The sequence below is a fragment of the Micromys minutus genome, assembly GCF_963924665.1.
Source record: "Micromys minutus genome assembly, chromosome: 17".
Lineage (NCBI taxonomy): Eukaryota > Metazoa > Chordata > Mammalia > Rodentia > Muridae > Micromys > Micromys minutus.
The window spans coordinates 13,481,191-13,498,245 of record NC_137952.1 but is presented as its reverse complement, the minus strand read 5'-3'; the positions used below and the strand labels follow the sequence as shown (position 1 = coordinate 13,498,245).

The 17,055-nt window shown below is 38.5% G+C and overlaps 1 protein-coding gene across 2 annotated transcripts in view; it reads left to right on the top strand.

The window, feature by feature from the left end:
* QSER1 (glutamine and serine rich 1) overlaps window positions 1–17,055 on the top strand; it is a 56,067-nt gene that overhangs the window by 5,128 nt on the left and 33,884 nt on the right. For both annotated transcript variants that reach the window (XM_080931617.1, XM_080931616.1), the window contains exon 2: window positions 15,068–15,174. In XM_080931617.1, coding sequence (XP_080787743.1) covers window positions 15,068–15,174 — 107 coding nt within the window. The remainder of the gene's footprint in view (window positions 1–15,067; window positions 15,175–17,055) is intronic.

Here is a 17,055-nt window from a genome sequence, read left to right as displayed (position 1 = left end):
TTTAAAAAGATTTATTTATTATTATATCTATATGAGTACATTGTAGCTGTTTTCAGACACACTAGACACCAGCAGAGGGTATCAGATCTCATTACAGATGGTTGTGAGCCACCATGTCAGTGCTGGGATTTGAACTCAGGACCTCTGGAAGAGCAGTCAGTGCTCTTAACCACTGAACCATCTCCCCAGTCCGATATACAGTATCTTAATTCAAACCTTTTCAGTGTTACTCAAGGGCTCCCAAGCTCTGAGCTATCTTTCCAGCACCATCACCACGAAATTTAAAGTCTTGCTGAGTTTTTGTCCTTCTTTGCAACATTTTTACTTAAAGTGCTTGTTCTTAGATGATAAACAGAAAAGTATGAGTTCAGCAGTGTATATAGAGACAATAAAGGAATAGCAGAGATAAAAGATTTTAGTGAGTGAAATATATTTATTCTCAGCCCTTAGCTGAAAACTATAGCATTTATTAAGTGATAGAGGCCAATGTACTGACCTAATAATTTTAGTCTGAGTGTCTGCTTACATATATGGCTTTGCCTCGTGTGAATATGAGACGCCCTCAGAGGCCTAAAGAGGATGTTCAGATCTCTCGGAACTGATGATGAGAACTCACAGTTGATGGTGAGCTGCCATGTAGGTGATGAGAATTGAACATGTATCCCCTGGAAGAACAGCAAGTGTTCTTAACCACTGAGTCATCTAACTCCTATGAATTGGTTTGAGAAGATTAACTGAGCAGTTCATTACAGAATTGGTTAGAATTGGCAGAAATAGGAAACAGGTTGTGAAATAAGAGGCAGTATACCACATTAGACAAGAGGGAGACTGTTCTGTAGTGATGCTGGGGTAGAGGGTCAGGATGATGGGTCAGTGAGGTGGATCAGTTTGTAAAGGTGCTTGCTCATAAGCCTGATGACCTGAGTTCAATTCCCAGATTGGCAGGAGAGAACTGACCACCATGTGTGCCCTGTGGTATATTTGCCTCTTCCACACACAAAAAAGGAAAGATTCAATGAATAAACAAAAAGACAAAATTACCAGGGGTTATTGGCAGCAAACATACTAAGGTAAGAGAAAGGTATATTTGGATTAATCTGAGACTTTCATACATTGTGTTTTGATCATGCTCACTCATCATGCGTTTTTTTGAGATAGGGTCTTACTATATAGTCTGGCTAACCTGGAAATTTCTACATAAACCAACTGGCCTTGTACTCAGAGATCCACCTACCTCTGCCTCTCAGTTTCTGGGATTAAAGGCATGTGCCACTTTTATTTTTCTAAAGGTATATTTACTTTTAATGATTGTAGGTGTTTTGCCTGCATGCATGTCTGTCCACCACATGCATGTACTGTTTGTGGAGGCCAAAGAGGGCATTCCCCAGGACTGGAATTATAGTTATTCATAAGTTTGTCAGTATTCAACTAGAGTTGTGTGTGTGTATATGTGTATATGTTATAAAAATGTTTGTGTTCATGTCATTGTGCATGCATGTGTGTATACATGGAGGCCAGAGGTAAATGGTATTTCCTTCTATCAATTTCTGCCTTAGTGTTTTGAAACAGGGTCTGTCACTGAACCTGCAGTTCACAGTTCAACTTTCTGGCTGGCAGTTAGTCTAGGTATCTATCTGTTCTGCCTATATGCTGAGGTAACAGATGCATGCCATCATGCTTGGCTTTGTGTAGATTCTGGAAATCCAGCTTTTCCTGGTTATGTACAAAGTACTTTATCAACTGAGCCACCTCCCTAGCCCGTTGTTTTGAACTGTGTATACATTGAATAAACAAATGCTGATATGATGCACTTTCTTACAGTAAATGCTGTACAACTCTAGTAGGCATTAAAGCTTCAGTAGCAGGGATTGGAGAGATAGCTCGGTGGTTAAAGTACTGGCTTCTCTTTCAGAGGTTTAATTCCCAACAACCACATGTTGGCTCACAACCATCTATAATAGGATCTGATGCTCTCTCCTGTCAGATGCTGTCTTCTGTCGTGCAGGCATTCATGTAAATTGTGTGCTCATACATAAATAAATAAATCTTAGGAAAAAAAAGATTCGGGTCTGGAGAGATGGCTCAGTGCTTAAGAGGTCCTGAGTTCAATTCTCAACAACCACAACCATCTGTAATGAGATCTGATGCCTTCTTCTGGTATGTATGTAGACAGCTACTCCAAACTCAAAATAAATAAATCTTTAAGAAAAAAAAAAGATTCAGTGGCAAAAACTGTAGAAAAAAAAATCCTTGTTCTTAGCCAGTCATGGTTATAATTCTAGCAGCTTGGGTAGGAGGAACCTAAGTACCTGGGTTGCTGGGCCACATGTATAGACCCTGTTTTTAAAAACAAAATGGAAGTTTGGGAGTGGTTGTTTGTTTAATTTGGGATGGGGTGTCACTTGGCTCAGGCTTGCCTCAGTCCGATTATGTAGCTGGAAATGACCTTGAACCTCATGATCCTCATTCCACTTCCCAAGTGTTGTATCCCACATCTCTGGGTTACCTACCATTGTCTGGCAAAACTCTTTGTCCCTGTTGGGCTGAACTTCCTAGCAAGTAGGAAGGCAAGGGGGCAGTTAAGTAAAACATTTCCTCTTTGAGGAAGTAGCTAAGGTAAGCAGCCCATGAAGATGTCCAACAAGTTTGACAGTTACCTTCCCTGATAAAATCCTAGTGGTCCCTCAGAATCACCTGAAGAACTTGCTGAACACACTGGCAGCTGGCCCATCTCCAGAGTTTCTGAATCAGTACATCTAGGATACAGCCCTATAATTTGCATTCATAACATGCTCCTAGGTGATTCTATTTGCTGTTTATTTAAGGACCATGCTGAAAACACTGATGTGAATCTTATCTTTTCTGGCAACTTGTTTCATAGAGCTTTGCTGACCACCAAATTTATCTTTAATTATGTATGGGTGTCTGTGTGCATGTATGTGATTGTAGATGCTGTATACCTGCTGCTGATGCTGGTGCAGCACGCCTTTAATCCCAACACTCAGGAGGCAGAGGCAGGGCGAGCTCTGAATTTAAGGCCAGCCTGGTCTACAGAGTTCCAGGATAGGCAGCCCTCTGCTATTTAACAGCATTATGGTCCTATGAAAGTTAACACACACACACACACACACACACACACACACACAAAAGCAAACAAAAAAGTCCAACTTATGATCCTCCTAATATAAGGGCTTGTTTGGTCCTTTGGAAGAGCAGCAAGTATTATTAACCTGAGCCATCTCTCTAGCCCTACCCTTACCCAGAACTTAAATAAACCCTTATTTACTTTGAAGTATATACACTTAGTTGACATGACCAAGAAGTGAGTGTAGGGGTTTGTAGAGAGACAGTAAGGGGTGCTCAGAGATGAAGGTTTTAGTGAATGGCATATTTATCCTCAGCCTTTAGCTGAGAAATGCCATGGTTACTAAGTGCCAGCTGTTGTGTACTACTCTAGGAATTTTTGTATGTGTAATCTCTGTATATTTGTCACTCACTGCCATACCACTGTTAACCCATTTACAGAGAATGAAACTGAAGCATAGAGAGGTTAACTTTCCTAAGGCCATAATGCTGTTAAGTGGCAAAGGCAGTATTTGAACTCTGGAAATGTAATGTGGGAGAATATGGTGTTAATCACAAGGTATTTTAGTTCTCCAGGGAAATTCCTTTTGTGACGTTGAGGATATAAGATAAAGCAGATAGAACAGAACTGTTAGATGAAATAACTCATAAAGTACTGTTTTCTTTTGATTTCTTATGAAACCATGTTCACAAACTGCCTGATCTTCTCTTCTTTAAGTGACACCCATTTTTCACTGTTCACCATCAATTGCATGTTTTGTTGCTGTGTCAAAATACTTGGGAAAAATAAAACATCTTAAGGAAAAGCTAGTTTTGGATTATGATCAGCCTGCTGTGTCAGGGAAGGTTTGGTGGCAGAAGCAGGAGAAAGCTAGTATATTGTACCCATAGTCTATTTATAGGAAATACTACTCATGAAGGGTGAATCTTCCTGTCTTAATTAATTTAGATAATTTCTATAGACACGCCCAGAGATAGGTAAAAATATAAACAGTTTCATGATTTTTTTTTTTAAAGATAGGGTCTCTATGTATCCCCCTACTGTCCTAAAATTGTATATGTAGAACATGCTGTTCTTAAATTTGGAGAGATCCACCTGCTCTGCCTCGTGAGTGTGGGGATTTAAAGTGTGTGCTACCATGCTTTGCACTTTAACGATATCTTAAGTTGAAATAAGGAAAGATGAGACTTGCGTAGGAACTCAGAAAACATCCTTAGGTGTGGTGGTTACTATTGTTTTGGTTTTGGTTTTTTTTTTTTTTTTAGATTTATTTATTTTATGTGAGTACACTGTTGCTGTCTTCAGACACACCAGAAAGGGGCGTCAGATCCCATTACAGATGGTGATGAGCCTTCATATATGTGGTTGCTGGGATTTGAACTCAGGAACTCTGGAAGAGCAGAGGCATTTACTGTTGTTGATTACACGTGTAATTACAGACTCGGCTCTCAGTCTGCTTGTCACGCACCGTGCTGGAGCATTTCACATACTAACACATCTTCAGTGAGCCCTAAATGGTAATAATCCAACTTCCCCTCACTTTTTTATAGTCCTCTTTTTCCATAAGTTACTTTGTCCAGTGGCTCTCAGCTGTACTCTTAAGTTTGAGTATGGTTGCTTTGTTGTCATTTCCCTGTCTCATTTCTTCAGGAAGATCCTAGATTTAAAATGCTTTGAGGCTGTACTGTTTTCTCCAGGTAATCAGCGTATCAGATTCTCCTTCTTCCAGTGATTTACTTGAACTTTTTCTTTTTTAATTTTGTGTTCGGAACTGAACCCAGGGTCACATGCTAGGTATGCACTTCTCCCACGGCCTTTATCTCCCAGCTACACTCTCACATTGGCTCTGGGTTGAGTTCTAGCACTCTAGAACATTTTCCAAGTGAATTTGCAGTATACCATCTTACATTTTTAGTTAATAATTTATTCATTTAGGTAAATACAGATTTTTAGAACCTCTTAATAATAAAGTGGCGTATTTTCTATGTTCACTGTTTGACTCCTGATAACCTCATAGCATCCTCTAGTATGTAGAAGCATGTAGAACTTTCACAAATGTGCTAGCATGTTGTAATAATTTCATTTCCAGATCTTTGTATATGCTGTTTTATCTTAACAGCTTCTTTCTTTCCTTAGATAGTTTTGTCTTTTCAAGGCTCAGCATTTCCTATGGAAAGTCCTCCCATGCCATATTTATTTTTTCTGTTTTCTTATGCTTTTTTATTTTTATGTTTTAGTCTCCAGTGTTGCGGCTAGCTCAGTTGGTAGAGCATGAGACTCTTAATCTCAGGGTCATGGGTTTGAGCCTCACATTAGGCGACACCGACACCCACGGTAAAAATAAAAAAAAAATTCTGTTGTTACCCATCTCACAGGGTGGCACTCCGTAGGAGCCACTCCAGTGTGGAGCCGAGTGCCCAGACTCTGTCACAGATCAGAAGCCGCCCTCTCCGTGTGGTTCCCTTCCCAGGCGGTTCACTCCACTCACCCTGGCTACTTCTGTCCCTGGTGGTCCACAACCACCCTAGCGTGTTGTTTTCACTTACTTTTCCTTGGTGGGTTGTTGCCAAGCCTCGCACACACATCCCAATTCTGTGGTGGCATTTGTGTGTCCCACCACTACACACTCTTTGAATTCAATTAAGTCACCACATAAAAGAACACACCAATTGGTATGATGTAATTTGCCCACCTAGATAAGTCCTGTACAATTTCATCCCTTATAAAATATTCATAACCACCTTATCCATATAGAGATATGCTGAGACAAAAACATCCACGTCTGCTTCCACATTGCCCCCTCTTGAATCTCTTCTCCTCTTCTGCCTTACCAAGACTTTGTCCCCGCCCCACTCTCTACTGTCCAATCATGTATCTTGACATCAACCTACACTCCGGTCTAACACTTGGCAATAAGTAAATGTCAGTTGTATGTGCAGCCTTTAGGTGCAATAATAATGTCATTGGTTGAACATTTATGATGTGCCAAGTGTAGAAATGTACAAAATACATATGTGCTTCATCAGCTTTTACTCTCACAGCAGCCTGGCAGGACAGACGCAGGGCAGGTGCTGTCATTACCTGTGTTTTATAGTAGAGGGAAGTAAAGCTTGTGTGGTTAGCCTTCAGTCACAGAACTTGTAAGAACTGAGTTTAAGTCCTGCAGTTTAGTTGCAGAGCCTGTACAGTAGAAAAACAAAAAACGGGCTAGAGAGATGCCTGGGTGGTTGAGAGCACTGGATGCTCTTCGCGAAGATCCAGGTCAATTCCCAGCCCATATGGCAGCTCACAACTGTCTGTAACTCCACTTTAAGGAACCCAGACATGCATGCTGGCAAAACCAATGCACATAAAATAGCTTTTTAAAAATGTGTTTTGAAGGGTCTTCAATTTATTTTTCAAATTTGTAATAGTCATTCTTAAACTTTAGGGCTTTGTTTTTAAGTTTTAGACTGTGATTAGCCAAAACAGAGTTCTGTAGAATATTTGTCTTATAAGTGTGATGGGTCTTCTAGAGTACAACTACCAGGCTAATTCAGATTTGGTGTTTATTTTTGTACATATATTTTAAAAGATTTATTTTATTTTTAAGAGTGTGTGTGTGTGTGTGTGTGTGTGTGTGTGTGTGTGTGTGTGTGTGAAAAGTGTAGGTGCCCACCGAGTTTAGGAGAGGAAGTCAGCATCAGATCTGGGGCTGGAGTTCCAGGCCGTTGTGGGCTACCTGAAAAGGGTGCTGTATCCACACTCAGGTCCTATGCAAGAATGGCACTTCTCTTAACACTCGAGCCATGTCTACCCCAAGATCTCTTTTAATTAAGAAAACAGGTGTGTGTGTGTGTGTGTGTGTGTGTGTGTGTGTGTGTACTATCTGTATGCCTAATACCCATGGAAGCCAGAGGATGGTGTTGTTAACTAAAGTTACAAATGGTTGTGAGCAGCAATTTGCTTGCTGGGAACTTAACCCTGGTCTTCTACAAGAACAGCAAGTATTTTTAAGCATTTAGGATTACAGAGCTTTGGGCTTTCCGATAGGAGAACTCATGCTCTAGGAGGCCATGCACATCTCCTCAGAGTTTCGGCAGCATTGTAGAGTCAGCACTGGGCCTCTGACCACAGTCGGGGACTTTGATCTTCCTCAGCTGTGGATGATGGTATTGATGGCATTAAAAATTACTTTTAAAAAAGAGAATGCTGTTTTCTTTGTATTCTAGTTTGCCTGACTAAATTCTTTAACACAAGGAAACAAAGTGACATAACTTCTTGGATGAAAGCATTTATTGATTGCTTAAGTATCTTACTTACATACAAGTTCTAGTGTGTTTATCTAGGATTTAACACAGTTCATGATAAGTTCATTTTATCAATTTTTGATTAGCTGATTTTTAAACTTGGATTATGTTTTATTTTTTAAGCATATAGACATAGGGCCAGGCTACCAAAAGAATGTTTTATGTTATGAATATCTGGATATAACCTCAAATGTAGCATTTTTATTGATATATTCAAAAGCATTTCTTCCTTATAATTGTAATTTCATCTTCATGACAGGATTTGCCACGTTAGTTGTGTGGGGTTTTTGTTTGTTTAATTTGGTTTCTCATAGGCTTTAAAGTAAGTAGAATGTATTTTAAATACAGGGAGTATTTAATTTTATTTTAATCTGTGTCTATTTATGTGTACCATGTGTGTGCAGTGCCTCTGCAGACCAGAAGAGGGCACCACGTTCACTGTAATGGAGTTATAGACACTGTGAGCCACCATGTAGGTTATAGGAACCAAACCTGGGTCACCTGGGAAGGCAGCTAGTGATTTATTTTATATGTAAGTCCACTGTAGCTGTCTTCAGACACACCAGAAGGGAGTATCAGATCTCATTACAGATGGTTGTGAGCCACCATGTGGTTGCTGGGATTTGAATTTAGGACCTCTGGAAGAGCAGTCAGTGCTCTTAACCACTGAGCCGTCATCTTTCCAGCCCCTTGTTTTTAATTTTTAAAAAGATTTAAATACTTATCAAATACAAATATCAAAATACCTTTGTGTGTGTGTGTGCACCATGTGTATGCCTGGTGCTTACATAGATTAGACTCAGATGTTAGATCTCCTGTTGTGAGTCACCATATGTGTGCTGAAAGCCAAACTTCTGTCCTGTGAGAGCAGCAAGTACTCTGAAGTACTGAGCCAACTCTCCAGCCTTTCTCATTTACCTTTAACACTCATCTGTCTTTGGGCAGACAACATGGCTTAGCAAGTAAAGATGCTTGCTGCTCAATCCCGACAACCGAGTTCAAGTCTGGAACCCATTTAAAGTCATGGAAATTGTAGGGAATCAACAGTGTAGATGTTGTCCATTGACTTCCATGTAAGTGTTGTGGCATGTACATTAATTAGACAGTTAATTAGTGAAATAGTTCTCTTTATTAAAGCTAATTAGATTAAAATCATAGGGGAAAACCAGGTGGTGATTGAGTCTCTGTGAGTTTGAGGCCAGCCTGGTCTACAGAGTGAACAGAACAGCCAGGGCTATGCAGAGAAACCCTGTCTCAAAATAAAACAACAAAAGCAAACAAAAAACGTAGGGAAAGATTATTGTTCTGTGTGTCAACTTGACACAAGTTTTAAAGTCATCAGAGAGGAAGGAGCCTCAGCTGAGAAAAAGTTTCCATGAGATCTAGCTGTAAGGCATTTTCCCAATTAGTGATCTACAGGGAGGGCCCAGTTCATGGTGTGTAGTGCGGTCCCTGGGCTGATAGTCCTGGGTTCTGTAAGAAGGCAGGCAGTAAGCAGGCTCTCCATGGCCTCTGCAGCAGCTCCTGCCTCCTGGACCCTGCCATGCTTGAGTTCTCGTCCTGATTTCAACAATGGACAGCAATATGGAAGTGTAAGCTAAAGTAATCCCTTTCCTCCCCAACTTGGTTTTTGGTCATGGTGTTTCATTGTAGCAGTAGAAACTGTAACTAGGATAATTATTTATACTTAAAACAGGGTAGAGAGTGGTAATTTTGATTTTTAGGGAAAAGTCAAATTTTTAAGTTTAAGTAACGGCAACTAAAGAAAGGATAGTTTCTCATTCAAGATTATGACCCACTTTATCCTAAGCCTGTGTTCTCCCATTCGTAGTTGTGGGGAGTAGAGTTGGTGAAAGTCTGGGACACATTTCATTGTTCATTCTCTTCTCTAGGCCTTAGTTGAAGGTAGTATTTAGAATGAGGCTGAGGAGAGTTAGTAAAGGTCTTAGGAAAGGCTATGTGGAACTTTAAATACTTGAACTTTTTTTCCCAAGCTGGTCAAAATACAGGAATTAGAAACAGTACCTGTATTCTGAAGAATTTTTTTTTTTTACACTCTAGAGTAAAAACAATAAATAAATTAGCCATTGTTTAAAACTACTAGGGTGGCTCTCTTTTTCATGGTACCTCCTAGGCAGTCAGCTGTGTCAAAATGAAGTTAATTAAAAATCTCCTTCCCCTGCCACTGACTGTCTGACACACATTGAAGTGGACAAGGAACACTCTGTATGTTGTATGAGAAGCTCAGGACTACAGAAGTATCTAGCGATGCTCTGGGTGAAGAGTGGAGGGGTTATGTGGTCTGAATCAGTGGTGGGAATCACAAGGTTTTCCCATGAAGCAAGGCATTTTGACCCATGGCCGAATGCACCTGCAGGGCATTCCTGTTATAGACTAAGGAGAACTGTAGAGAGAGAGGAGTTGTGGGGGGACACAGATACAGACAGAGAGGGGAGCACAAGTCTGTTCATGGATGCCAATCTGAGTGTCCTCAACTTGGTTACTTTTTAAAAAGGAGAGAAGGGTGTTCCTAGACTGACAGATACCTTATTGATTGGAACAAACTAAAAGAGCTTGTAGAACCAGAAAACTTTTATAATCTCTAAAGAAGATAATTTCCACCAATATGTTGTCAGAAGGCCCTTAAAGAAAGAAAATGAGAAGCCCAGGACCAAAGCATTCAAGATTCAGTGTCTTGTTACTTCATGTGTCCTACAACATAGACGATGATGTATAGCTCTGAAGAAACAACAGATTCACACCTGTAATCCCAAGGGTTGGAGAGGCCCGGGGCAAGAGAGGCTCTAGATCAGTGTCAGGCTGCGCTACATAGTGAGAACTTGTCTCAACAGGAATGTAGATGGGCAGCTCCTTATAATATTTATTTTAAAACTATACACATATATACAGAGTAATTATTTTTGTGATCTGAATGTGTCTTAGGGTTTATTTCTGTGATAATACACTACAACCAAAACCAACTTGGAGACAGAAAGGTTTATTTCAGTTTGCATGTCTCAGTCACATTCCATCTTAAATGAAATCAGGGCAGGAATCTGGAGTCAGTAATTGAAGAAGAAATTCTGTAGAGAAACTCTGCTTACTCTTGTTCCACATGGCTTGCTCAGCCTGTTTTCTTATATAACCCAAGGATGGCACTACCCAAAGTGAACTGAGCCTTCCCACTCAATCATTAATCAAGAAAATGTCCTAAAGGTTTGTCCATGGGTCATCTGATACAGGCATTTTCTCAACAAAAGTTCTTTCCAAATAACTTTAGCTTGTATCAGGTTGACCATAAACCAAATGAACTACCCCTCCCCTCCAATAGCAAAGGATTGAACTCAGAGCCTGTGTATATTGGGCAAGTACTCTACTGCTGCGCTATTGTATATCCCAAGTTCCATATAAACATGTTTTAAAAATGATTACACAGTATATAGAGATGGCCAACTACAGCAGCAACAAGGCTGATCAGTCATAGGCTGTCTTCTTACTGATAATGCTGCACAGAAAGAAACTGTTAACCAGTGACCACTGTTTGGATAATTACGGCATGTACAGCTGTCAGTACTGTCCAATACTAAAGGATTTTACTCATCCCATCAATAACTACATTTTTCTTCCTGTTGTGTCCTAGTTCCAGTCCCTGACAAGCATATTGATCCTTGTTTTTCCATGAATTTACACACTTGGGAAATTTCATACAAATGGAATTGCACATGGACTCATCCCTTTTATGTTTGGTTTCTGCTTAGTATTTCTGTACTCGTCTATTTTGTGTCTGAACAGTGTACCATTATATGGCAGTGTTGTATTTTGTTTATTCACTTATCAGTTGTTGGAGATAAAAGTTTGTTTCTAAGTTTTGTTTATTAGGAATATGCTGTCAGCATTCATGTGGTGGTTTCAAGTCTCTAAGAGTAGAATTGCTGGGCCATAGAGAAAAAGGAGGCTGGCGTCTTAATTGATCTAAATTCCACAAACTATTGTTAACTAAAACCTAATTTTATACCATATAAAATCTTTGTGCTTTCAAGTAGTTACCAGAGACAAAACTGTACGTACGTACACACACACACACACACACACACACACACACACACACACACACACACACACACAGTCTTAGTGGCCCATGCCTTTAATTCCAGCATTTGGGAGGTACAACAGGTGGATCTATATGACTTCGAGGCCAGCTTGGTCTGTACAGAGAGCTCCAGGACTACAAAGAGAGACCTTTCAAACCCTCTTCCTCAAGAAAAAAGAAAAAGTAACTTGAAATAATTTGTTTAAACCCACACATAAACAAAACACCAAATACCAAATTAAGAAAAGTTTAGGGAGGCATTTTTTAACAGTGTTTCTATTGCTTTCTGAAACTGATTTTTAAATGCTATTTTATGTGTTTTGCTTCTGTGTGTGTGTATGTGTGTGTGTGTGTACGTACACACATGTACCTAGTGCAAAAGTGCCATGTTTATACTGGTTTTTATAGATATGAGTTGACCCTCTGGCTTAATGTTTGAATTTTAAGTCCCCAGCTTTTATCAAGTTGCCTGGCAACTGAGTAGATACTTACTCAGTGTTCTGAAACTGAACATAAAATTTCAATTATAAGTACCTACAGTATGCCAAATAAAATTATTTGTGCTAAGGATGAAGCAAAGAGCTTGTCCTTGTGGAGTTGACATTTTTATTAAGTAATAAGCAAACCAGTTAATACATAGTGTGAATGTCACTAGTCTGTGAGAGAAATAAAAAAAGGTTGGGAAATGTAAAGACAGAGGGTGGAGGAGTAGTAATAAGGCCCCAGCCTCAGCTATTTGGTATACTGAGGCTAGAGAATCATGAATGAGTTTGAGGTTAATTTAGGCTGTATAGAAAGAGATCTGTCTCTAAAAGTCAAGGGCTAGGAATAGCTTAGTGGTATCCTGCTTTTCATAGGTCCTGAGTTCAAATCCCAGCAACTACATGGTAGCTCACAACTATCTATAATGGGATCTGCCTTCTTCTGGTGTGTCTGAAGACAGCTACAGTGTACTTATCTAATAAATAAATCTTAGAAACAAACAAACTGATGGGCTTTTCAAATTGTGCTCTAACATTTCCAGAAGAAAATTCAAAGAAAACAATTCTTAGAGACATTGGATTAGACAATAATTTTTATTTTAGCCAAAATGGCAAGTGTATTTAATAGATTTAAGTACTTACTCTTTTGAAGATGTTTTTAGAAAGATAAAAAACTATTGATTGGTAGAAAATACTTGTATTTGTCTAAGGAGTTGATTCTAAAATATTTGGGCAACTCATAAAATTAATAAGGAAACAGCCCTGTTTTCCACCTGGTTTCTTTGTTCCCTGAAAATAATGACTCTGAGACCTAATATTATATGAGTTAATGCCTAGGCTATAGCTTTGGCTTGTTTCCCAACTAGCTCATAACTACCTGTGTATTCTAAGTCCCACTATGTAGTTGGTTACCTCTCGTAACTTCCATGCCACTGTCTCCTTCAGCATTTGGGGCAAATCTCCAGAGCCTATTTTCCAGAATCCTATTTCTCTCTCCAGGTTGTCCCACCTGCTAGTCCTGCCTCAGTTCATTGACCATTTTCATAAAAAGTTCATAGGCTTTTTATTGAGAGGAGATGCTTCCACCTAGTGCATATTCTCTCTACACAACTCAAATGCAATTGGGCAAAAGATTTGAGTAGAATTTGACTAGAGATTTTTTTTTCATGCCAGCTGAAGAAGATGTTCAACACTGTTAATTATTAAGTGTAATGAAGTATCACTGCAGATCAACTAGAATTATAATTACTAAAGAATGTGGTACATGAGTGCATGTAAAGGTAGGTGGATTTCTGTGAGTTTGAGGTGAGCTTGGTCTACATACAGAGTTCCAGGCCAGTAAGGATTATATAGCAAGACATTGTTTGGGGTAGGGGAGCATGTCATGTAGAGGTAGTACATTATATACTCAAAAATCATCATGAAACCCATTATTTTGTTCAATTAATGTATTCTAATATAATTTCTAAAAATATGAGCAGTTTATTTCTGAAGATTTTCCACTTAAAAATTTCAGACTGAGGTTGACTGTGTATAAGTCAAACCCAAGATTGTGAAACTGCCACATACCCCAAGTAAATTGGGCAGGTTTGTTGGTGAGACAGGAAAGTACTGTAGCATTGCTGACCTAGAATTTAACAAAGACTCTCCTGTTTCTGCTTCCTAGTCCTGGAGTAAAAGGTGTGCACTGCCGTGCCACCATGAGCAAAAGACTTGAGTAAGACTTTACTTTAAAAAGTGGATATTTATTTTCTGCTAGATGTATATCTCCCATTCCATAGGCTATCTCTTCCTCTGCTGATGTTTACTTTGGTGTGGGAACTTTTATTTTTATTAGATCCCATTTGTTTAGTTCTTATTTCCTGAGTGGTTGGAGACCCATTTAGAAAGTCTTTGACTCTGCCTATAGCCAGATTATATCTGGAGAGATAACTCAGAGGTTATCTCTTACTGTTCTTGTACAGGACTGGGGCAGGTCTCAGCACCAAAATAATAGTTCACAACTGTCTGCAACTCCAGGTCTAGGGGAGCCTACTTTCTCTCTTTTGGTTTCCTAGAGCTCCTATATGCATGTGATATGCATAAATTCACATGAAGCATAGACACATATACTTAAAAATAACAAGTCTAAAACCGTGTACTAAGAGATAACCCAATCAATAAATGGATCAGTGAATCAAACATTTCTAATAGCCTTAGCCATCAAAACCACGTGGAGGCTGCATCTTAACCCATTTTATCATCAAGAAAATAAACAGATGCAGAGGTTGATGGCAGGGAAAAGGATCTATATATTTTATATGTATGTATGTATGTATGTGTATGTATGTATATTTGTGGGGATATGAATTAGTCCATATGCTGTGGAAATCATTATTGAGATTTCTCAAAGAACTAGAATTATGTGTCATCCTGCTATAACACCCTTGGGCAGTATACTCTAGGGTGTCATTCAGCATAAGGCAGAGATACCTGCAATGATGGATATCTTGTTTAGACTCTCAGTATTCATAAAAGTCAGATTGTGATATTGGCTTAGTGGATAAATGGAATAAAGAAAATGTGATATAAGTACATGCTATACATACACAAAGATGGCATTGTGAAACCATTGTTTTCTACAGCATTTTCACCAATTTAAATTCAGTATATCCAGAAAAGGATAAGACATAATATAGGAAGGGAACAATGCATATGGAAGATGGCAACTCAGTGAAGTCTGAAGGCACAGAGCATTACTGTCTATCTGATAAACTCATTTTTAAGCTTCTTTGTTTTGGCATAATACACATAATGATTCGGTTGTATGTGCTTGCTAGACCAGCATATACTTACCAAACTCAGTGAACCTGATCCTTAAAATGAGTCTATTCCAGTTTACAAACTATAGTAAATTTACTGTTTATTTCAGTGCTAGGAGCCAACCCAGGTTCTTAGCATGCAACCTGTTCCCTGTCTGTGAAGTTTATTCTTATTTATGCTTTTTAGTTTTTGCTCATTCCATGTATTTTTTGTGTAAAGCAACTTACAAATGGTAGTTGCTTTCCTGTAAATAATTTTGATTATTTCATTGGGTTATTGTTTGTTTGTTTGTTTTTAATACTGTCCTCTCTCATTTAAGCTATGAAGATAGACATCCCTCCCAGTCTGAATCAGATGTTCTTCAAAGACAGACATTCACAGCCTCTCATCAGCTTCCTGGGTATGCCACCACTCCTCAAGCAACTGGTAATTGGTCTTTTAAAAATTTATTATGGGAAGGTGAGGGTGAGGAAGAAGGAGAGGAATACTAAATTAAATGTCACAAGGTGCTGCTTTCACAAGAGTGTTAATTCTGTTCCAACATAGAAAGTTGTGGTCTGATCAGTTTATTTGTATGTGGCAATGTGTGCTTTCATACAGTTACTGACTTATGTTTTAAATATGAATGATTTGTTAGAGACCCAAGCCGTCCACTTCACTGATGGGTTTTAAGTAAAATATTCCCTGTCTTTAAAAAAAAAAAAAAAAAAAAAAAAAAAAAAAAAAAAAAAAAGTATGATTCTGGATATAGTGAGTGAATAAGAAGAAAAACCAACTTTTACATTCTGGTTTATAAACATAATATATAAGACATCTATGCCACAGGAATGTTAAAATGAAAATGAGATAAGGTGTAGTTTTAATGATACCGCATCTATGTAATTGATGCACATCTTTCTTTCTTGCACCTTTGGAGGTTTAAAATACCTAGCCAAAGCCAGGCATACTGGTGCACTTCTTTAATCTCAGTGCTCAGGAGGCAGGTGTGGGTATGAGTTCTAGGACAGCCAGATCTACATTGTGATACCTGGTCTCTAAAACAGCAAATTCTCTTCCTCTCTCTTTCTTGTCAATACAGTATTTATTTAAAATACTGTTGAAAATAAAGCAGACTTGATATATGAAACTTGGGCCTGCTTTTCAAAAATTACTTTTTAAATAAAAGCAGGAATCTAACTTTCACTTTATTTTACTTGGAGATACTTTCTTCCACCTTAGGTCTTTTGGGAACACTTGATAACTAAAGGGAGTAGTGCTAGCACTAACACTAAAGACTCTTTTCTATGGTGAGTTTTCTGTCCTTTGTGAGTCCTGAAATACTCAGGCTGTTATATCAGGATTAAAGGTTTGATGGTTATGAAAGATAAACTCAATTATATTTTATAAATTAGCTACTTAGCAGTTTGACAGAAGCAAAAATTAAGCTTTATTTTAATGTCTACATGGGAAGATTGGTAATAAAATTCCTTAGCAGTTGAGAAAACATGCTGCTTTTCCAGAGGACCTGTATTTGACACATGTCAGGTGGCTCACAACCATCTGTAACTCCAGCTCCAGGAGATCTGATGCTTCTGACTTCATTGGACACCTGCACTCACAAGGCTGAGCAACTAGAAAAAAAATCAGGTGAAAATAGAGAAGCTTGGGAATCAAACAATGTAAGAAAAATGTTAAGAAAAGGGAGAAAAAAATAAGTTCATTCCTAGTGAAGGAACCAGAGAGAGGGAGTTTCTTCCAGGTAGAAAAGAGGGGAAGGTGCTACGTCAAAGGGTGGTATCTTTGTTAGGGTTTACTGCTGTGAACGGACACCATGACCAAGGCAACTCTTTTTTTTTTTTTTTTAATTTAAAATTGTTTTGTATTGCTGACACCATTTAATATATTTGAACAGAAGTCATCAGAATAGAATTGAGACATTAACCAAGGAAAGACATTGTGAAGGAAGTAATACATTAACCAATCAGATTTTATTTGGCAGTGTGGTGTGGGAAGTTGAGAATGGCCTCTCTCTGGGTTAGGCATTCCAATAAAGACATTAGCAGTAAGATAGAGAAATATTATACATAGCCAGGAAAAATTTTAGTAGGTCTTGGGAGTGTATAGTCTTAAATATTTGTTTTCCATACTTTTAAAATAAATTCAGTATTGAGCAATTTTACTACAAATTAGTTAGTAAATTTTGCACTATAACTCTTGTTTACAATGGTAAAACCTTAAAAATAATTTGTCCAATTAACCTAATTCTGCTATCTTTGAGACAAGAAAACAACCTAGATTATGCATTTAATTCTACAAGCTTAAAGGTGG